The sequence below is a fragment of the Lampetra planeri genome, chromosome 60, assembly GCF_965212315.1.
Source record: "Lampetra planeri chromosome 60, kcLamPlan1.2.h2, whole genome shotgun sequence".
NCBI lineage: Eukaryota > Metazoa > Chordata > Hyperoartia > Petromyzontiformes > Petromyzontidae > Lampetra > Lampetra planeri.
In genome coordinates, this window is record NC_136166.1 from 2,195,179 (window position 1) to 2,217,918 (window position 22,740).

At 48.3% G+C, this 22,740-nt stretch overlaps 1 protein-coding gene across 1 annotated transcript in view; it reads right to left on the reverse strand.

The window, feature by feature from the left end:
* Positions 1-22,740, reverse strand: part of LOC144736301 (serine/threonine-protein kinase PLK4-like) — a 48,061-nt gene that overhangs the window by 12,506 nt on the left and 12,815 nt on the right. Inside the window, exons 5-14 of the mRNA XM_078618948.1 lie at positions 16,372-17,109; positions 15,209-15,449; positions 12,239-12,357; positions 10,970-11,235; positions 9,588-9,761; positions 7,931-8,035; positions 6,407-6,503; positions 5,599-5,748; positions 4,154-4,305; positions 689-783 (exon numbers count right to left, since the gene is read on the reverse strand). Of these exons, the coding sequence (XP_078475074.1) occupies positions 689-783; positions 4,154-4,305; positions 5,599-5,748; positions 6,407-6,503; positions 7,931-8,035; positions 9,588-9,761; positions 10,970-11,235; positions 12,239-12,357; positions 15,209-15,449; positions 16,372-17,109 (2,137 nt within the window). The remainder of the gene's footprint in view (positions 1-688; positions 784-4,153; positions 4,306-5,598; positions 5,749-6,406; positions 6,504-7,930; positions 8,036-9,587; positions 9,762-10,969; positions 11,236-12,238; positions 12,358-15,208; positions 15,450-16,371; positions 17,110-22,740) is intronic.

Genomic DNA, 22,740 nt, shown 5'->3' on the forward strand with positions numbered 1-22,740 from the left:
AAGGCCCCACTGAGAGGCTATGGAGCTCTTTTTCAGAAGCGACCTGGCCATCCAAATGATAGCTCAACGAAGTGGCTTGTCATCACGTGGACATTTATATGCAGTACCCAAACAACTCTAAACGTGTGACGTTGATTCTAAATGTGGAGGGAAAAACTGAAGGAACCGGAGAAAAATCCACGTGACCACAGAGAGAGAGAGAGACACGCAAACTCCAAATATACAGCAGGCGTCATGGTCCGGATCGAACCCACGACCTCCTGTATACCAGGCGAGGTAGTTAACATCTAGCCACCGCGGCACCCATACGTTTCTTTTCAACCCCCATCACCGGAGCACCACCACCCTTTTTGTCAGCCAATTTTTTATGATGACATTTAAAAAAAAAATGCTTACTTGGAATGAGGTTCAGCGCCGGAGTGCCGCGTCGCGGAGGCAGGCTGAGTGAGCGACGACGCTCCATCCATCCGTACGTACGTCTGTATGTCCATCCGTCGGTACGCATGTCCGTACGTCCGTCTGTATGTATGTCCATATGTCCATCCGTACGTATGTCCGTACGTCCGGCCATCCGTCCGTACGTATGTCCGTACGTACGTCCGTCCGTACGTATGTCCGTCCGTTCGTACATATGTCCGTCCGTCTGTACATCCGTCTGTCCGACCGTTCATTCGTGTGCAGAACGTACCGGCTGACGGACGCTGGGAAGAAGCTGGCGCCCGAGCCGCTGCTCTGCTCCTGCAGGGAGATTATTTCCTCGAGCTGCAGGCACTGCTGCCACGCCTGCGGGGAGCAGCAGCAGCAGCGAGCGAGCTCGATTAATCAATGCGACGTGCACGGACACTCGTGCGCTGAGGTATCCGCTCTGGATTTAGGGTCGCCACGTTCCTGGGAGGCTCCACCGGAGCATGCACGTTGAGCTGATAACCTGGCTACCCCCTTTTCAAAATCAGAATGTTCATTTATAATGGAGAGGAATCCGATGAGCTACAAAGTTAATCGAGCAGTGCGGGCAGCTCAGAAAGTTACAGCAACAAACAGTACGAAAAAACCACGATAGAGTGTACAGTAAAAAAAAGGTCAGCAAATCACTAAAAATAAACACATTAAATCAAAAAAGTATATACATTTTAATTGCAGAAGTAAACCAATTCTCAAGCTTGGACAAGGCAGCAAAACAACGTAAAAAGCAGTCCCAGACCACACCAAGACAACACAGCAGTAGTCACTCACTAAAATTGCACATTGTAATTTAACTATCGATACTACATGGGTAATTAATAAATGGGTCAACCCCGCCAACTTTTACAAAGCCACGCCCACTCAACCACTAGCCCTGCCCTTTGCCCATATCATTGGCCAATCCTGCAGGAACAAATGATTAAATCCAGGACAGATACTTTAGGAATTCGCCGCAGCCTTCATGAAACGTGGGACTTGTCCTAATCAAAACGGCACCTTTGATAGCTTTGATTTGCACGCATGTGGAGAAGCAAGAAAATCAGCTACAAGACCAATCTGAACATATTAAGAACGTGCGTGCGAGACTTGGACATTGAAAAAGACCGACAGGGGTAAGATGTTGGCACTCTAAATGTATCGCCACAGAAGGATGCCGCATCTAAGCTGGACCCCAAGAGTGACCAACGTAGAAGTGAGAAAAAGGTCGCACGTTGAAGAAGACAGCCTGATGATAATGCCGGCAGTGATGAGAAGGAAACTGGCACTATTTGGACACTTACATAGGATGGACAACAACAACAACAACAGGAAAATGTATCGTGTGTTGTTCAGAAACAAATGGAAGGAACTGAAGAGAGAGAGCTAACAGAGAATGGCTTGATGACGACATCAGAGAATGGTGTCAGAAGACGTTGCCACGACTTGAGCATATTGGCACTATGAGACAGAGAGGAAAGTAGAAACAAATGACGAAATATGCAGTGGACACCTACTTCTACTACTACGGGGCTATCTGCCCATGGATCGTGATGATGATGATGATGAGGTGGTGTTAGCGCATGCTTATAACCAAGTCTTTGGATGCAACAGTTGATGGGTCACTTAGAGATTTGTGAAACTCACAAATCTGCGAAGCTGTGAGGAATAACAATCCTCACTGTGCGTCAACGCCATTCCGGAATGGTTGGCCAATTCTGTTCACGAGTGTGTGGCTCCGTGGTGGCTAGAAGATGTCAACTCCCTCGCCTGGTATGCAGGTGGTCGTGGGTTCGATCCCGACCCTGACGACTGCTGTATATTTGGAGTTTGCGTGTCTCTCTCTCCCCGTGGTCGCGTGGATTTTTCTCTGGGTCCTCCGGTTTTTCCCTCCATGTTTATAATCAACGTGCATTTAGAGTATTTGACTGATATAAATGTCAACATGATGATAAGCCACTTCGTTGAGCTATAATTTGTGATCGCCAGGTCGCTTCTGAAAAATATCTATGTATCCCCAGTGGGCCTTACCTGGTAAAATAACTAAATCTTAAATAGTTGGTGTGGCATTTGGCAGTAAACCGAGGGGGGGGTCTTGAAATAAAACCACACTCGAAGCTCCCAAGAGATCTAAGAACCAAAGTGTTGTGTGGTCGTGTTATGGTAGTACAACAAGTGGGTCCATGGTAGCCTCAAGACTGAATTTCTGGACCAGTAGAATGTCTCTTAACGATGGTAATTGGCTCCATGAAACCGGTTGTTAAGTGATTTGGTGGTTAAGCGAGTTTAGGAAACACGTGTTAAAGGCTTAATTCGTTCCGAAAGCGTCGAAAGTTACCCTTTTTCACCCAAAAAACTTACTTTATAATAGCTAAACAATAGATATTAATAAATAAAGATACTAACAACTCTATAAACACATTAAAGGAAACATGGCTAATCAATGCATTAATTAATATTTACTGTACCTACAACAGCCCGTCGTTAACAGGGGAATGGTTGGTAAACTAACACATTGGGCGCTATGAAGGCACTACACTACTATACACTACTATACACTACACTATACACTGCACTATACACGACACTATACACTGCTATACACTACACTACTATACACTACACTAATATACACTACACTATACACTACACTACTATACACTACACTATACACGACACTACTATACACTACTATACACTACACTACTATACACTACACTACTATCCACTACACTACTATACACTAGACTATACACTACACTACTATACACAACGATACACTACACTACTATGCACTACACTACTATACACTACACTATACACTACTATACACTACACTACTATACACTACACTACTATACACTACTATACGCTACACTACTATACACTGCACTATACACTACACTATACACTACACTACTAGACACTACTATACACCACTGCTATACACGACACTACTATACGCTACACTACTATACACTCACTATACACTGCACTATACACTACACTACTGTACACTACACTACTATACACTACACTATACACTACTATACACTACTATACACTACACATTGGGCTCCATGGAGGCCCGTCATTAAGCGATTAGTCATTAACCAGGGTTGTCGTTCAGAGAGGTTCTAATGCACTTCCATCAAAAGTCAAAGTGATTTGCTGCTCAAATGATGAACATCGGGACAATGCTCGTTTTCCCATCTACAGTCCCTGAGCCAGTGGTGGAAATTCCACATTCCTATGGCGGGGGAAAGTTTTTTTTTTCTCCATAGAACCACAGTTAACTTCCCCACAAAGTGGCACTCAGATTATAATCGACCCCCAGTCGGAGGGATGATGGGCCAAGTCAACTCCCAAAGGGGATGTGACCTTGTGACTTCCCGATTGCGGGCCGCTCGTTCGACTGGTCGAGCATCCTGGCCATGAGACGACGTTGCAAGTGGTCGTGGTGGACCGGTCCTGGGCCTCCCCTAGGTCGACTCAGCCTCAAATAAGTACCCGGTACGGTGTGTCGTAAACATCGCCACTGGGGAGACAAAGGCAGCAGGGCCTGGTTCTGTCCACCAAACCCCTTGTGTGTCACAGTGCTGGCCTTCATAGGTGCTGCTCGCTAACAGCACTTGCCCCAACAGTATGTCAAGGCTACACAGGGGATCTTTGTCTTTGTGACAACACAAAGTCGCGCCGCGGCCTTCCTTCACACCTGCAGGGACCGCCGGACGTAGGCGCCCGTAGCGCCGCCGCCGCCACCACCACCGTCCGGCTGGGACGCGTCGCAGGGAGACTGGAAGGTGTGGGTGAGCCCGGACGCGTCCGTCACGCTCACGAAGCCGTTCATGATGAGAACCTTGACCCCTGGAGGACAGAACGCGCAGGTCAGCACTGGGGAGATACATGCAGCCAGGCGCGGCGTTGGCAACACCGATGATTAAACCACAAATTCTTTGATTGGGATGACACGAAGAAAACGTCGCTCACCTTCTGCAAAACAGCAGTGAAGGTCTAAGGTCAACCGCCCAACTCAATTGCCCTCTAACCTTTTGTTGGACATCACAGGTGCGGTCTTCAATAGGTTTAGAAGCTTACACACAGACACATCTTCTCTGGGCACGTAACGGTGGCGAGACGTGTCTGCGAGACGAAGCAGGACTTTTTTTTGTGATGATAGCCTTGTGCTTTCAGATCAACAGCGCCAATTCCAAATGGAGCCAGGGATTCGATTTCATCATCATCACTTTGCATTGAAATATGTTCGTTTTGCCTTGCATGAAATGCGTACTGGCAGTCGTGAGAATGTACATCGGTGGAAGAAACAAAAAATGAAGGGACCTCAGAAGTAGTTCTCTCATGTCCACTTCAAGAAACTATTCCCTAAATTGGGGCAATGTCACACTGCCTCCTGCAAGAGTCCCTAATTCAAATATCCTTATCTCACGACATTACGATCTCACGACATGATGCCAAGAGTACGATTAGAATATAATTTGGCGGAGGGGGGGAAGATGTGTCTTCCAGCATGGCTGCCTCGTTGTATTTTGCGTCCGTGTAGCCAGCGGCACGGCCATCACGTGCGCGGGCAGTCCAACTGTACCGGTGCCCAGGCGTGGGGGCTATGGAGAGCGGTGGAAATTGCAGTGGGGGGCCCCAAAATTGTATTCCTTGAACCAGGTCCCATCGTCAACCACACAACTGTGCGAAGCTTCCGCACATTTGGGAATACACACCAAAAATGTATTAAAATTGCAACGATTTGTGAAATGCCAAATAATAATAATGTCGTGGGTTCGATCCCGACCTTGACGCCTCTATATTTGAAGTTTGCGTGTTCTCTTCCCGTGGTCGTGTGGATTTTTCCCCAGGCCCTCCAGTCTTTCCCTCCACATTTAGAAACATGCGTTTAGAGCATTTGCCTGCTATACATTTCCACGTGATGAGCCACTTTGTTGAGCTATCGTTTGTGATGGCCAGGTCACTTCTGAAAAAGAGATATATAGCAGCTCAGTGGGCCTTACCTGGTAAAATAAAAAATAGTTTATAGTTTAGTTAATGCATCAACAGTCAGAGCGCTGGGCTGGCACCGTCTGGGATCCTGGGTTCGAATCCGAGTTTTTTCGGCCGGCCCGTGGTTTACCGTTGCCGTCCGCTCACCGTCGTGGAAGCGCGCTTCCAGATCGCCGGGGGGGCCGTTGTCCATGAGCGAGAAGCGCGCGTCGTCCGAGCTCAGCGTCACCTTGGGCGTCTTGGAGCGCACCAGAGCCACGAATCGCGACGCGTAGCAGTACTTGCGCCAGTAGCGCCCTGTCCCAGTGGCACAGAGGAGACACCCACCCCATTGTAGCCTTGAACAGACTGTTGGAGCGAGGGCTGTTAGCGAAGACCTATTAAGGCCAGTAGCACCCTGTCCCAGCGGCGCAGAGAAGACAAAGATCCCTCCGCTGTAGCCTTGAACAGACTGTTGGGGTGAAGGCTGTTAGCGAGCACCTATTCAGGCCGACACGACACACGAGGGGGTGGGTGGTCAGCAGGACGCCCGGACACACTTTGAGAGGACACCGTGCCAATTAGCACCTGGCACGACCAAAAAACATGCATCAGATATCAAACTATAAACTATTTTTATTTTAGCAGGTAAGGCCCACTGAGCTCTGTAGTTCTTTTTCAGAAGCAACCTGGCCACAAAACATAGCCCAACGAAGTGGCTTATCATCACGTGTAAATGTATAGCAGCCAAATAGTCTAAACGCGTGATGTTGATTCTAAATGTGGATGGGAAAAACCAGAGGACCCGGAGAAAAATCCACACGACCATGGGGAGATAGACAGAACACACAAACTCCAAATATACAGCAGGCATCGTCAAGGTCGGGATCGAACCCACGATCTCCAGCATACCAGGCGAGTTAGTTAACATCTCGCCACAATCGTGGCTGGCCACAGTGTCCTAGCCCTGCCTCACCTGGCAGCTTGTCCAGGCTGTAGCTGACGGCCGAGTCGCGGCTGCAAAGTGGCTCCTCCGCCGGTGACGTGCCATCGGGCGGCTGGCAAATCCACACCTGCAACACAAACACCGTGCGTGCGTGTGCCTGCTGATAGCGCTCTTCATGCAGAGCATCACCCCGACGATGCTTCACAATTAAAGACAAAGTCAATCGGGCTCTAAAACAGGCGAACTCAAATGAATGGACGTGCGCAGTCCGTTTCGTCAATCCACTGCCAGCTGTGAATATCTCACCCCCATGCCTTGCGGCACGTGAGGGATACATGACCGTACTTCACCACACTGGTCCGCGCAGATGAGCGAAGGTGGGGGGGGGGGAGGAATACAAAAACAAAGATCCCCCGTATAGCCTATAACAAACTGTAGGGGCAAGTGCTGTTAGCGAGCAGCACCTATGAAGGCCGGCACGGCACACGAGGGGGTGGGTGGCCAGCACCACGCCCAGCCGCCATTGTCTCCGTCGTGGCGATGTTTACACACCGCACCAGGTACTCATTTGAGGCTGAGTCGACCGAGGGGAGGCCCAAAACCGGTTCAGATAATCATCACTGATGACGGCCGTGAGCGGGAATCGAATTCGAGTCGCCGGGTTCGTAGTGCAGCGCGCTAACCGATGTGCCACCGCTCGTTGGAGAGTAATCCCACAACATTTACAATTTTAGTACAACGCCTCTCTGCTAGTGATTACAACGTGCTTCATCAAGCGATTTGCCAGGATTGTGAGGAAGTCTTCTGGCTTTCGGTCTTAAATAGAGTAAAGGTGATGTCATCAATGTGTGCCTATCAGGTGCGAAGATCAGAGGGGGGTTTAATGTCATCATATAAATTGTAAATGTTGTGGGTTTACTCTCCAATATACTGGTGTATATTGGTGAGTAAATAATTATAATGGAGCATTTGAATGCTTAACAACACACCAATGTGCTGAACTAGTAACGAATTGGCATGTTTTGTTCACGTGACAAACCTTGTTAATTGGCTGTGTCGGGTGGTGATGGGTTAACAACATTTCTACTTACACGATCTAACCCAAAAAGCTTTATTATTAAGAACCCGGTTTAATCACTATTTAACTAAACAATTTTTTTTATTTCACCAGGCAAGGCCCACTTAGGCTATATAGCTCTTTTTCAGAAGCGATCTGGTCACAAATGATAGCTCAACTCAGTGGCTTATCACGTGGAATTTTTTTAGCAGCCAAATACTGTAAAAAAAAATGTTTTTAAATGCAGAGGGAAAAACCAGAGGACATGGAGAAAAATCCACGTGACCACGGAGAGAGAGACATGCAAACTCCAAATTTCCAAGTCGTCAGGGTCAGGGATCAAACCCACAACCTCCTGCATACTGGGTGAGGTAGCTAATATCTCGCCACTGTGGCAGCTGCCACGGAGGATTCTGACACAGCATCTCAGCGGTGCCGTCTTCAGTGCCCTGAGTCCCCCCGAGTCACCCGGCCACCTCGAGTTGAACATCTCTCACCTGTCTCCCATCCGGCGAAATCCAATGTATTTCGTAAACGCACACGTTTTGTTCCTTCCTCTTCAGAAACTGCATGCAGACTTCCCCTGCGCAGGTAATGCTCACCTGTTCCACGCATGAACAGATTACGTGGCGATGCCGCATTGGCAGAGCGGTGCACGAGCACAAATAACAACAACAAAAACGGAAAGCATTCGTCAACAACAACGTTCGAGAATATAAGGAAAAAGTACGTAAGGCGACGTTTAATGAAAAATCTCTGCTTCATAAGACGTAAATAGTCAGGCATAGAGCTGTATATCTCAGCAGGCCCAACGGGAGGCGGGTCCACGTGAACTGGGGACTCACAATTAACAAGAGTTATATATCTTGACTTAAAGCTTTCGTGACTGCAGGAATTCATAAAGTCACGTAGATAGGTACAAATTAATAAAAAATAATAAATGTAAAATAAACAAAAAACCAGGAGGTTTCGATCACAACACAAGCGATCGTTATCAGGAGGAAAGAGGGCGGGAAGGCTGCTGAATTCAGACTTCTTGGTTCTTTCGGTAAAGTCACGTAGAAGGGAAGTAATAAAATAATAAAAATAAAACACAATAAAATAATTCTCACGACGTTTCGGCCACAACGCAAGCAGCCGTCCTCAGGTGAAAACCAGGTCCGTCGAGGCGACAGAGTCTGAATGAAACAGCACACGAGCTTGGAGCATATATATATAAGCTGGGCGCCTTGACAAAGGAATTTGCATATCAAGAGGAATTTAGCATATTTATGGGAAATGCAGGAATGTGATTAGTACTACATATGCATGTGCATTATGCAGGATTAACAGCATCAAAGGGAGCTGCAGTTGCTGCTGCTGCAGTTGCTGCTGCGAATTATTTGATTATGTTTTATTTGTATTATTTTATTACTTCCCTTCTACGTGACTTTACCGAAAGAACCAAGAAGATGAATCCCTGCAGTCACGAAAGCTTTAAATCGAAATTGAATTCAGACTGTTTCATAGGGTGTCGTCCTAGGGTCATGAACGAAGTGGGCAGGGCTAGTGATGTTAATGTGAGAAATTAGCATGTTAATGTAAATCGGAGAGCAGCCTCTGCGATGAGTGCGCTATGTTAATGTGAGAGACTAGCATGTTAATGTGAGAGATTAGCATGTTAATGTGAGAGACTAGCATGTTAATGTGAGAGACTAGCATGTTAATGTGAGAGATTAGCATGTTAATGTGAGAGATTAGCATGTTAATGTAAGATCGGAGAGCGGCCTCCGCGACGAGTGCGCGGGTGGCTATGTTAATGTGAGAGACTAGCATGTTAATGTGAGAAATTAGCATGTTAATGTGAGAGATTAGCATGTTAATGTGAGAGACTAGCATGTTAATGTGAGAGATTAGCATGTTAATGTGAGAGATTAGCATGTTAATGTGAGAGATTAGCATGTTAATGGGAGATCGCAGAGCCACGTAGAGGTCAACGTCCGTAGGTGGCCACTTTGGCGCGACAAATTCAACCTGTTAATGTGAAATCGGAGAGCCGAAGCCATGGGGAAAAAATAAAAAAATACATCAGAAGGATCGTGACAATTCACCAGCAGGCTTAGACCGGGCGGTATGAACCGTCGCGGGCAAAGAGGACAACAAGTCGATGCTCACCTCGGCCCTGCTGGTGGCGAGACGGTACGGCTGCAGCCGCCTGGTGTTGAGCGGCGTCACCACCAGCTGAGGCGCCACCGCCGAGGCCTCGCCGGTGGCGGCGGCACCGTGGGCGCAGGTCGGGGGGTCGCTCTTCATCCCGGCAGCCCAGCCCGGCGCGGGGCGCTGCTGCTGCTGCGGCTCAACGAGAGGAGGGAACGGGGTTGAGGGTGCGATCAGGTGGGTCCCGTCTGGGTTTCCTAGAGAGACTCTCCCCTCTGGGCTCAGTGTGGATCACAAGCAGAGCTGGGAGGTCCAATTACACTGGTCAACACACTTTTTCTGGCATAAGGTATTCCAACGGGTGTGCTGATTCCAAATCTGGAATCAGTTTTTGTCTATCACATCAGGTTTTTGAGATATCAAATATTGCATTTTCAATAAAAACTGCAGAAGAAAAATATTAAACAAATGTGGATATCTACATAAAATTATATTTTAACACTAAAGCAGTCACTGACTCGCAACAACTTGCAATCTTAAGTGATGTGAAAGAGCAAATCTGAGATCAGATTTGGAATCAGCACCCTGAAATTAGTCTAAAACAGCTGCAAAAGTCCAGGTCAGAAACATTTTTTTTTGTTGACCAGTGTTATTTAAGTAATTAATTTCTCTACCGATCATCAGTTAAACCAGGGATTGGCAACCTGCCTCTCCGGAGCCACATGCAGCTCTATGGCTTCCACCCTGTGGGCAGCCGTTAAATTTTTTTAATCTAAAACATAATTGAACGTAAAAATCTTTTTTTTTATATATGGCAGGTGAATGGGGTCACTATGGAATGTTTTGGTGACAACAAAATGTACAAACTGTATTGTTAAAGAATAAGTCAGAGGGGAAAAAAAACTAATTAGACGCAGTCTATTCCATCGCCTATGTTGTTTATTAAGTCAGAATGTGTTGTTGTTGTCATCTGCTGTATACAAGCTGCTGTGTTTGTGTACAAGTGGCTTTGCACATGATGCGGCTCTCAAACTATTTTGGTCAAAGACAAAAAAAATGCCTCTTCTTTTAAATATTCCTCACCCCTGGGTTAGACAATTCTACGAATGGTATGACATGAAAATGTCAAAAAGAATCTCGCCACCGTGCCCCCGTGTGTGCCACTGGACCGGAGGTGACGCCGTTAGAACGATCGCCCGTGTCGCACTGGGTGCGAAAGGCAGAGTGGGTGAAGGGGGCGGCCGCCATCCTCAAAGCGGGCCCCCCGTGTGAGTGACCACAAAAAAAAAGGAATCGATCGCAACGTCTTGTCGAATAAATCTACTCGACCGCCCCGATCGTCCCCAGCTCGCGCGAGTCTGGTCGAACGACAACTCCCTGACCACCTCTGGCGCACGGACCTCCTCGGCGTGCGATCCGTGGACCGGTGCGTCGGCGCGGTTCTCCTTCCCGCGGAAGGGGCTGCCGCGGTAGAGCTGCCGCGCCGCCACGGGCCGCCCGCCGCCGGCGTTGCCTTTGTTGACCTCCGACCTCTGAAGCCTGGAGGAGGAGGAGGAGCAGTCGCAGGGCCAGGCCGTGCCGCTCGGCAGCAGCGAGCGGCAGCAGCAGCTGGCGGCGGTGGTGGCGGCCGCCGCCGCTGCCGCGAGGACGTGGGTGCACGCGCAGCCTGCGAGCGCGCGCACGGGCGGCACCGCGCGTGTCAGGAGTCTTGACCACGTGTCGCACGTAGCGTAAACCACCAGTGTGTACGTGTTTAACTGCTTTCGCACCGTACCCAGGCAACCGTGTATGTATGTGGAACTTCTTTCGCACCGTACGCAGCCAACCGTGCTCATTGGAGGTGTGGGGGAAGGATAACAAACTAAACACAAAAAGCCGTTCTAAAGAAACGAGTTTAAATCGGGATGGTTTAAAATTGCATAGCTCCAGTGCATCCACAAACTGTGATTGAAACATAAAATTTTCATTCAAGCTGGAATTTTCTCTTGCTTCTTTTTTTTGACACTTTCCATTGTTTAATAACGCCCAGATTATTTGAACATACAAATGAACATTCGATCCGCCCTGCGTTTTTTGCTGGCGCTATTGACTGATAACGAATGCAGCGAGGGTGCTAGTGGTCAGTTGCGGTGTAAAATTCACGTGAATGCCGTCTTTGTTTCTACCGTTCACCGATCTAAACATGAAGGATATTTGAGCGTTAAGATTTACATGCATTTCGGTTGTTGGTAAATGATATAATGAAGTTAGATTACTTTGTATGCATGTTGAAGTTATTTCGCATCGTACGTAGCCAAACGTGCTCATCGGAGGTGTGGGGGAAGGACAACAAACTAAACACAACAAGAGGTTCTAAAGAAATGAGTTTGTCAATCTAGATGATTTGAAAGTGTACAGCTCTAGTGGCTTCCTAATATCGGAAGGAAGAATGTTCCAGACGGCTGGTCGCTCCTCTTCCTCCTCCCTCATCCTCCTCCTCTTCCCTTTCCCTCCTCCCTCCACCTCCTCCCTCTTCCTCCTTCTCCCTCCACCTCTTCCCTCCTCCTCCACCTGCTTCTTCCTCCACCTCCTTCTCTCTCTTCCTCTCTCTTCATCATACCTCCTCCTCCTCCTCGTGCGGTCTAAATAAAGAATGTGACCGTCTGTAAAGCCCCTGGGTGCGGACTCACCGGCGGTGGCGACGGCGCCGTGACATGGACTCCCCCACGCCAAGTGCGGGGTCACGAGGGGGGATAGCACCGAGCTGGGGAGCGGCAGCAGGGAGGAATTCTGGGTAGCGTGGCAGCACCTGCACAAGGCAACGCTGTTGAATTCCGCTCGTTAAAGGAACTCCCCACAATGTGATGAATAATCATGCTGTCTCGCCCCTCCCAATGATTCCATCTGAAAAACTAAAATGCTTATATATTTTTAAATCCATATGCTTACAAACACAAGCTTTGGCAGTAAGCGTTCTGAGTTATGCCCTTTTTTTTGCACACAAGGTAGAATGCGTTTAAGTGTTAGCGCTGTTCTTGGGCCCATTACGGGGGTGCACCTTAACGCTGGTGAAGATCATTCGATGTGAATAAAACTATAGGACGTGCCTGTGTGTTGCTATAAAGATGATTCAATATTAATCAGACCATAGGACATGTCTGTGTGTTCCTGTTAAGATGATTCAATATGAATGCAACTATAGGACATGCCTATGTGTTTTGATATTAAGATGATTCAATATGAATCAAACTTTAGAACATATGTGTGTTGCTATGAGGGATCCATAGCTGTCAACTAATACAGTTTACCCATATTCTTGTACAGGGAAATTGAGTTTTCAAGTCCATACGGCGTACAGCCGTTTCAACATGGGCATAAAAATGTGTCTATTTGTTTGTGTTTCTCCCTTATGATGGGACTTTGTAGGATGAACGTTGAGATGTATCAGGGCACGGGGTGATCAATGAGGTCTGATTTGGTCTGTAGTAAGGTAAGGGCACTGACAAGGGGTTGACAGGTATGGGGATCTAGCCGATTGAAAAGCAACCAAACAGAGGGTTACACAACATTTGACACAAACCAGAACAAATGCCACTATTTGCAAACACCCTGTATGTTGAAAAGCGTTTGTAAATAATATACCTTCGTGATTCTTCCTAACTTGTTAATTTGTTTATACGGTGTACATTTGAACAAGTACGCTGCAACTGTGTCGTGAGCCACAGCATTTTCTACACAGGGGATGTTCCCCAGTGAGCATTGGCACCATGCCGTGTGAGAGAAGGGAGCGGAAGATGACGCCACTGATCTACTTCTGAAGTCTCTTTTATCGTAGCACCACCTACTAATAGTAGTACCACCTATTACAACGAGTGGTACTACTACAGACAGGATGGTGGATCATAACGTGGTACAGTTCCTAAACAGTAGTACCTATTACTACTACTAGTAGTAGTACTATGAGTAGTACGAATCTGGTGCACGAATGTTCACCGTGGAACATTAAAAATATGTTGGGGCTCAACGGTGAAGTTCGTACAATGTCGAGTTCATTATGGCGAGGTACCACGGTACATAACACGGGATTGGGTATCAATAAGTTGAGTACGTAGTCAACCATGCTATTCGAAGGTGCAGTGTTGAGTCTATGGGTAGTATTAGTCTTTGGGAAGTATGTTTATATGTTGAACTTCTTTCGCACCATACGTAGCCAACTGTGCTGATCGGAGGTGCGTCATAGCGAAACAACGGGAGGGCGTAAATGGGAGTGTTGCTGTACACGTATTTCAATTCGTATTCAAACAACTCCTACGAAATGGTGCTGTATATCAAAAATGCTATCAATATGTAAAAAAAAAACTCAACATACTCGGCCTTAAAATGAAAAGTAGAAAATAGATAACATTTTGGGCAATGGCCCTGATTCATAGCACATCCATAGACATTCGTTGCACTTACAGGTTTATTTGAATGACAGCGGTTGATTCGCTGGTGAATCGTCAGCTCGTATAATAATAACAACAACAATCGATGAAATGTAACAACTTGTCTTACCGACGTTGTTCATCCCAAGTTGCAAGCGGAAGAGCGACAATGACAAAATAAATCACATTCACAGATCAATACCAACACCAACAGCATTCGCCACTTAGTGACGGTGACGTCGCCAGGACGCCTGTGCCAGGCCAGATGTACTTTGAGGCCACGTCAAGTGTCGGAAGGCTCGCTGCTGGCAGGAGGTCACGGGACAGACCCAGGTGCCATGGGTTGACCGGCTGAGACAACCGGCAGATGCACCAGCTGTGCCCTCTATTGTGCCCACTAGTTGCTATTTTGGGCGCCCGGCGCTCTGCTTGTTGTTGTGAGCGTCGCTCCTCTGCCCTCCGCTGTTGTTGGAGGGCGACTGCATCCAACTGCCCAAAAGCATCCTTCACGAGCCCCCTGGATTATGTTGACCCCTGGGATACATTGACCCCTGGGATATGTTGACCCCTGGGCTACCTTCCCCTTGAGCTACGTCGACCCATGGGGTACCTTGACCACATGGGCTACGTTGACCCCTGGGTGGCAGGGCTAGTGCTTCGGTGGCAAGATGTTAACTACCTTGCCTGGAATGGAGGAGGTTGTGGGTTCGATCCCGACCCTTCCGCCTGTTGTACATTTGAAGTTTTGCATGTCTCTCTCTCTCTCCGGGTCCTCTGGTTTTTTTCTTCACGTTAAGAAAAAAAAATGAAGTGAGGGCTGGGGTGGACCCTAGCGGTGCTGCTGTGTATCACTGTGATGGCAGCTCCCCCACACAGCAACTCTACTGACCCCCCCTCCTCGCTCATTTGAAAGGAGTCAGAGCAGGGCCTGCTGGGCAGGATTTGAATTCCACAAATTTCCACAGCTGATTTGTCAGTTGCATCTTGATACACCGCTCAAGACAACGCGTTCGCACATGGCCCTCCACGCTCCACGTTGTATCTTCTTCCCATGATAATATCCCAGTTTTATTTCATAGATGTGGCAACCCTTTTTGGGCCGCATGCACGTAAGGTGTGTTGAACTTCTAATCACACTGGAGTGAACAACCGTGCCAATTGGAGGTGCACATGCACGCTCGATAGCCCAGGCCGCAGAATGCTTTAACCTGCTACCGGTGTCCGAGAGCACCTCACCTGGAGGCTTGGCAGGCATGGGGAGGTGTGTGACAGCAGGAGTCGCCCCTTCCGCCCATTGCCTCAGCGGGCTGCCACCTTGCCAGGGGACATTGCGGCCCACCGCACAGTTGGGCGGCGGGCCCGCTGATAAGGATCCCTTGGTGAGCCGGGCAGAGGGTGTCCGCTGACGGGGCCCGATCGTGCTGCCGAGCTCCGACGGCCTCCAGCCCCATCGCTGTGCGGCCACCGTTGGCGATGCCTGCGGGAAGTGGGGGAAAAGTGAACAACAACAAAAATATTAAAGTGTCACTGAGGTGACCGCAGCACACGAGAGAGGGGGGCGTAATGGTGGCAATGCTCGAGCAATTTCTCGCCAAGGAACTTAAACTAAAACTATTTAATTTGACCATGTAAGGCCTACTGAGCTGTATCGCTCTTTTTCAAAAAAGACGTGACCATCACAAATGCTGGCGCAACTAAGTCACTTATCACGTGGAAATTTATAGCAGCCAAATACTGGAAATGTGTGGAGGGAAAGACTGGATGACCCAGAGAAAAATTCACATGACCACGGGGAGAAAATGCAAACAGCAGGTGTCACGGTCGGGATCAAACCCACGACCTGTTGCATACCAGCTGAGGGAGATAACATCCCACCATCACGCGAACTCCATCATCACTGGAACTCCGGTCATCCTCGCAGCAGCGGCTGGCAGCTAACCGTCGAACAAAGACGATGGCCACTGCATCGCGCGCTTTCAGATGCACTTCTGTGGTCGTCTGGAACGCTCTTCCTTCCGATATTAGGAAGCCACTGGAGCTGTACACTTTTAAATCATCCAGATTGACGAACTAATTTCTTCAGAACTGCGTTTTGTGTTTAGTTTGTTGTCATTCCCCCACACCTCCGATTAGCGTGGTTGGCTACGTACGGTGTTAAAAAAGATCATCATACAGCAATGCAGCCGAAAAACAGAAACGGTGATCCACCACACAAAGGTGTGGTCATACGTGGAGTAATATTGCACATTACAATGAAACAGTTTGATACTTTATGATACAAAATAAGTTAAAAAATTGAGATAATATCAACACCACCTTGATCATTGGCCACGATCCAATTGGCAATTTCCCCGATAGGAAAAATAAAACTTCATTGCAGCCCTCATCATCACCATCACCTGCACCATTCTCTTGCGGCCGCAGAAAGTCTGCCGCTGCTGGTAGTTGAGCAACAGCCTGGTGCCCGTCCACACGGACATCCTCGCTTGCTCCTCCTCCTCCTCCTCCCCCCTCCCTGCCGCCGTCTCCCTCCGCGGGCGCCCGCGCCTCCCTCTCGTCGTCGCCTTCGTCCACCGGCGCCGTCATGGTGGCGTTCCCGCTGTCCAGCGACCCCTCGTCTCCCGGCCGGAGTGGCGGACCGGCCATCGGCCCGGCCGTCGCCTCGCCGCCGCCGTCCGCCAGGAACGGGTGTTCCAGCACGGCGGGCAGGCCCGGCCGCTTGCCGGGGTCCCGCCGCAGCAGCCGGCGCAGGAGGTCGCGGGCGGCGGGCGACAGCGTGGGCGGCAGCTCGAAGCGCGCCAGCATGACGCGCGCCAGCGTGGCCGGGACGGCGGACGCCTGGAAGGGCAGGCGCCCCACCAGCATGGCGTAGGCTGCGCAGCCGAGGGCCCACGCGTCGGCGGGGGCACCGTGCGGGCCGCGCGACGCCACCTCGGGCGACATGTAGTTGGGCGTGCCGCACACGGTGAGCCGCGACTCTCCGGGCAAGGGCAGCCGTGCCGCCAGGCCGAAGTCGGCGATGCGCGTCGACATGTCGGAGGCGAGGAGCAGGTTGGCGAGCGTGAGGTCGCGGTGGATGACCCCGTGCGCGTGCAGGTAGAGCAGCCCCGAGGAGATCTCACGCAGGAATTGGCGCGCTTGTGGAGGGCGGCCGGGCGGGCGGGTGGGCGGAAAGTGGGACGGGGGGGAGGGGGGCCACGGGCATCCGAAGTTAGGGGTCAGCAACCAAGATCACAAAAGATGACAATTTTTTCTAATTTGGTTAAAAAAAACCCTCAACATTCCAAGAGCCGCAATGCACCATGGTTAAATCGAGACGGTGCTCCTTCACGAATGACTTCGCGAAGCAGTCCTGAGAGAGACACACGCGGCTCCGGAGCCGCAGGCATGCCGACCCCTGGTTTAGAGCATTTGGCTGCTATAAATGTCCCCGCGGTAGGGGTCGTCCATAAATAACATCACGCGATTTTGGACGATTTTTGACCCCCCCCCCCCCTAGTCACACGGCGTCACAAAAAGTCAGACCCCCCCTCAAATATGACGTCACAAAGCTCTGCCCCCCCCCCCCAAAAATAAAACATGCTTCAAATCGCTTTAAACTATTGTCATTGTAGTGCGTATTTAATGTGGCGCTGCACTCTGATGTTGTAGGAGAAAACATTTATTAAAAAGTATATTAAATAAAGTAGAACGTGTTGTCTATATTTATTTAAAGTTGCGCATTCTGATGTTATGTCACATTTCTCAAACCCCCCCCCCCTCGTCACACATCGTCACAAATGTCTGACCCCCCCACCCCCTAGGTGCGTGACGTCATTTATGAACGGCCCCTAAGCCACTCCGTTGAGCTATTAATTGTGGCCAGGTCACTTCTGAAAAAAAGCTGTATAGCTCAATGAGCCTTGCCTGGTTAAATACAAATAGTAAAATAGTCAATAGTACATTTATTAGGATCGTGAAATGTGGCGGCTTGGAGAGGCCTTCATCTAGCAGTGGTTTGCACAATGGCTGAAGGAAATGATCATGACGATGATGTTCATACCTGTCAATCCATACAGTTTACCCGTATTCTTGTACAGGGAAATTGAGTTTTCAGGTCGATACGGTGTACAGCTGTTCCAATACGGGCAAATTGTTTTGGTCTATTTGTTTGTGTTTCTCCCTTGTGATGGGATTTTGTAGGATGAACGTTGAGATTTATAAAGGCATTGGGTGTCCAATAAGGTCTGAATTGGTCTGTAATAAGGTAGGCACTGATAAGAGGTTGACAGGGATGGATAATCTTTTTTGACATGTGTGTTCATTCATTTTCCTGCACCTTTGCCGGCTCCGAACTACAAAAGACAACACCTCTCTCGCTCTCTCCAAAAACGAGAACCTAGGGAATGGACACGGTGGGCCGAATGGTTGTTCTCTCGATGTACACACAGTATTTCTTCGTTGCTCACGAACTTGCCATGCGCGATTTTGGCTGTCCGCGAATGGCATCTGGAACTCTACTCGACTGGATCGAGGAGAGAGAAAGCGATGAGAGATAAAGCGATGAGAGATAAAGTGATGAGAGATAAAGTAATAGAGATAAGGTGATCAGTTAAAGAGATGAGAGATAAAGTGATGTGATGTAATATATTATTTAAGGTAATTCATAAAGAGATAGGTTTTCGTCGGCCAATATCATTATGCGCCAAATTTTCTATTCACGAGAATTCTGGCTGTGGCCCGATGATGCTGGTGGTAATTACCGACAAAACATCATACTCGAATTGTAAATTGTGTGGGTTTACTCTCCAACACACCAGTGTGCTCAACTAGTAACGAATTGGGATGTTGTGTTTACGTGACAAATCTTACTAATTTGGCTTTATCAGCTGGTAGCGGGTTTAATGACACATTTATATGTTACGCGATCTAACCCAAAAAAACCTCTATTACGGATAATATTGGTCGCGAAAGCCTACGTGTTTAATGTAACAATTGGTGGCAGCAGCAGGATTTGAACCAACACGTCTGAAGAGACTGGCACCTTAATCCAGCACCTGAGACAGCTCTCGCACACTCACTGGCACACAACTTTCTGGTTTCATACGTGTAAACAAGGGTGCAGTGAGCGCCATGCCAACAGACATGACTCACGGCACTGGACATCTGTGTCATTCAGTGGGTGTGTAAGCAGCTTGCTTGCATGAATACACCCTACACATTTGAATATACTGGTAGGGACCACCTGGTTCCACCAGCCCACAGGGGATTATTGTGTCCGTCCGTCCGTCGTGCATCAAAAAATGGGAGGGATCGGGCTGGGTGGAGAGGAGAGGGTGGGGAGGGCGGTGAGGGGCTGGGTGGGGAGGGTGGGGCTGGGTGGGGGGTGGGAGGGGTGGGGTTGGGTGGGGAGGGGCTGGTCACCCCGTGGTGCCTTTATAAAACTCAACGTTTAACCTACTCACGCCGGCTTGTGCCCGCCCTCACAGTCGGGCATATTTGCGGAAAACACCACGCCGCCGTTGACCCTGGCCATTGACTGAGCAACCCAACGTTCCTACCAGGTCCCTCCGCAGGAATGTGTTAAAGGGATTGGTCAAACTATAGGTATAAAAACAAACTAAATTATACCTTGCTTCAAATGATTAACCCACTCTAGAGCTGGGAAAACTAACTTAAAATCATCGTCATCATCATCATCATAATGAGCCAGTCTCCAACGTTTAGTCACTCAAACTCTCTGGCATCTATCGATGTGATATGGACCAAAAAAAACCTCAACATATTCGTCAATAACACCGTGGCCTCAAAAGAAAATATATAATTGGTGATATTTTGGCCAGCGGATCTTCTTCACAGCACCTGAACAAGGGCAATTGCCTCAAACATACCTATTATATCATTGTTTTTATTTTAAGGCCGGGGTGTTATTGACAAATGTGACGGTTGTTGTTGTTTTTTGTTCTCTATGCTTTTCCATCACTGCCAAACGCAGTAGCAAACAACATGTTATGTTGCCTAGAACGAGGGCCCGTTGCCCTGTGGCAGACATCATGAAACTACTCATTCTGAGATCCCTGCAAGAGTCCAGTCTTGTGAGTCACGTCTGTCGGCACAGCACTCGCTGGATCATGAATGATTTTAATTAAACAATGAGGGGGTGTAAATATGCAGCGAGTGAGCAGTAATCCAGCAGTTAGCGTGCGGCACTATCAGCACGGTTGGCTACGTACGGTGCGAAAAAAGTTCAGCATCCATACGTACGTACATGTGGGTTTGATTTATAATATCAGGGTTCCTCTCTCACCAACTCTCATTTTAAAATCTAGATTGAAAACTCATTTATCATTAGAACAGATTTTTGTTGTCTTTCCCCCGCACCTCCAATTAGCACGATTAGCTACATACGGTGCGAAAGAAGTTCAACGTACATACCTACATACGTGGAGAGGTATGGTCAAACAAACCACGTAAATTAACATTGTGGGAAGGCTTTCATCTTGCAGTGAATTGGTAAAGTCTGCCATATTTTATACGGCCCAGTGCCACCTATCCCTTCACCAACTTGCAATGTTGGTCACGGGGGTTGGTTAAAAATACTTCACCATGCTGGTCATCCGTTCCAGTCAATGCACCTTTACGTTATTGTGCCACGCATCGACGGTCAGTTAAAACAAACACGTAGGCATGTATTGTCATTATTTGGCGCAGCAGCAGTATTCATTATTTTTATTTATATATTTTTTAAAACTTAGTGGGAATTGAACCCACACGCCCAAAGATGCTGGACACAAAATCCAGCAGCTCCTTACATCGCTTTGGCCTCACCACCTGATTAGGGATGTGGCAGCAGTCATGACTCACAGCACAGGACATCCGTGCCATCCAGCGGGTGTGTAGACAGATGGTTCGCTTGAACAGGGCGTTGTTTATTTGTGGATAGAAAGAGATTGGACAATTGATAGGGTACATAAAAATAACTAAATTATACCTTCTTTAAAGAAGATTATCCCATGAAAGAATTGGATAACCCTTCTATTTCAATTTACAAAAATAAAAATCCCTTCATCAAATCACTGCTAGATGTAGGCCTCTCCACACGGTGTAATTCGAGTTGGTGAGAGGGGGCCACCCAATATTACTTGCCACCACTACTATAGCCAGGGCCATGAATCAGAACCTAGGTCTCCAGGTTAATAGCGCAAGCATGCTAACCCACCGGGCCACACCAGTAGCAAACAACATGTTATGTTACCCAGAACGAGGGCCCGTTGCCCTGTGGCAGACATCACGAAACTACTAATTCTGAGATCCCTGCAAGAGTCTAGTCTTGTGAGTCACGTCTGTCGGCACAGCACTCGCTGGATCATGAATGCATTAATTTAACAATGAGGGGGTGTAAATATGCAGCGAGTGAGCAGTAATCCAGCAGTTAGCGTGCGGCACTATCAGCACGGTTGGCTACGTACGGTGCGAAAAAAGTTAAACATGCATACGTACGCAGTGAGGGAAATAAGTATTTGATCCCCTGCTGATTTTGTACGTTTGCCCACTGACAAAGAAATGATCAGTCTATAATTTTAATGGTAGGTTTATTTGAACAGTGAGAGACAGAATAACAACAAAAAAATCCAGAAAAACGCATGTCAAAAATGTTATAAATGTAATGAGGGAAATAAGTATTTGACCCCTGGTTTGCACACATCTCAGGAGGGATTTTGTCCCACTCCTCTTTGCAGATCTTCTCCAAGTCACTAAGGTTTCGAGGCTGACGTTTGGCAACTCGAACCTTCAGCTCCCTCCACAGATTTTCTATGGGATTAAGGTCTGGAGACTGGCTAGGCCACTCCAGGACCTTAATGTGCTTCTTCTTGAGCCACTCCTTTGTTGCATTGGCCGTGTGTTTTGGGTCATTGGCATGCTGGAATACCCATCCACGACCCATTTTCAATGCCCTGGCTGAGGGAAGGAGATTCTCACCCAAGATTTGACGGTACATGGCCCCGTCCATCGTCCCTTTGATGCGGTGAAGTTGTCCTGTCCCCTTAGCAGAAAAACACCCCCAAAGCATAATGTTATCACCTCCATGTTTGACGGTGGGGATAGTGTTCTTGGGGTCATAGGCAGCATTCCTCCTCCTCCAAACACGGCGAGTTGAGTTGATGCCAAAGAGCTCCATTTTGGTCTCATCTGACCACAACACTTTCACCCAGTTGTCCTCTGAATCATTCAGATGTTCATTGGCAAACTTCAGACGGGCATGTATATGTGCTTTCTTGAGCAGGGGGACCTTGCGGGCGCTGCAGGATTTCAGTCCTTCATGGCGTAGTGTGTTACCAACTGTTTTCTTAGTGACTATGGTCCCAGCTGCCTTGAGATCATTGACAAGATCCTCCCGTGTAGTTCTGGGCTGATTCCTCACCGTTCTCATGATCATTGCAACTCCACAAGGTGAGATCTTGCATGGAGCCCCAGGCCGAGGGAGATTGACAGTTCTTTTGTGTTTCTTCCATTTGTGAATAATCGCACCAACTGTTGTCACCTTCTCACCAAGCTGCTTGGCGATGATCTTGTAGCCCATTCCAGCCTTGTGTAGGTCTACAATCTTGTCCCTGACATCCTTGGAGAGCTCCTTGGTCTTGGCCATGGTGGAGAGTTTGGAATCTGATTGATTGATTGCTTTTGTGAACAGGTGTCTTTTATACAGGTAACTCAGCTCGTTACCTGTATAAAAGACACCTGGGAGCCAGAAATCTTTCTGATTGAGAGGGGGTCAAATACTTATTTCC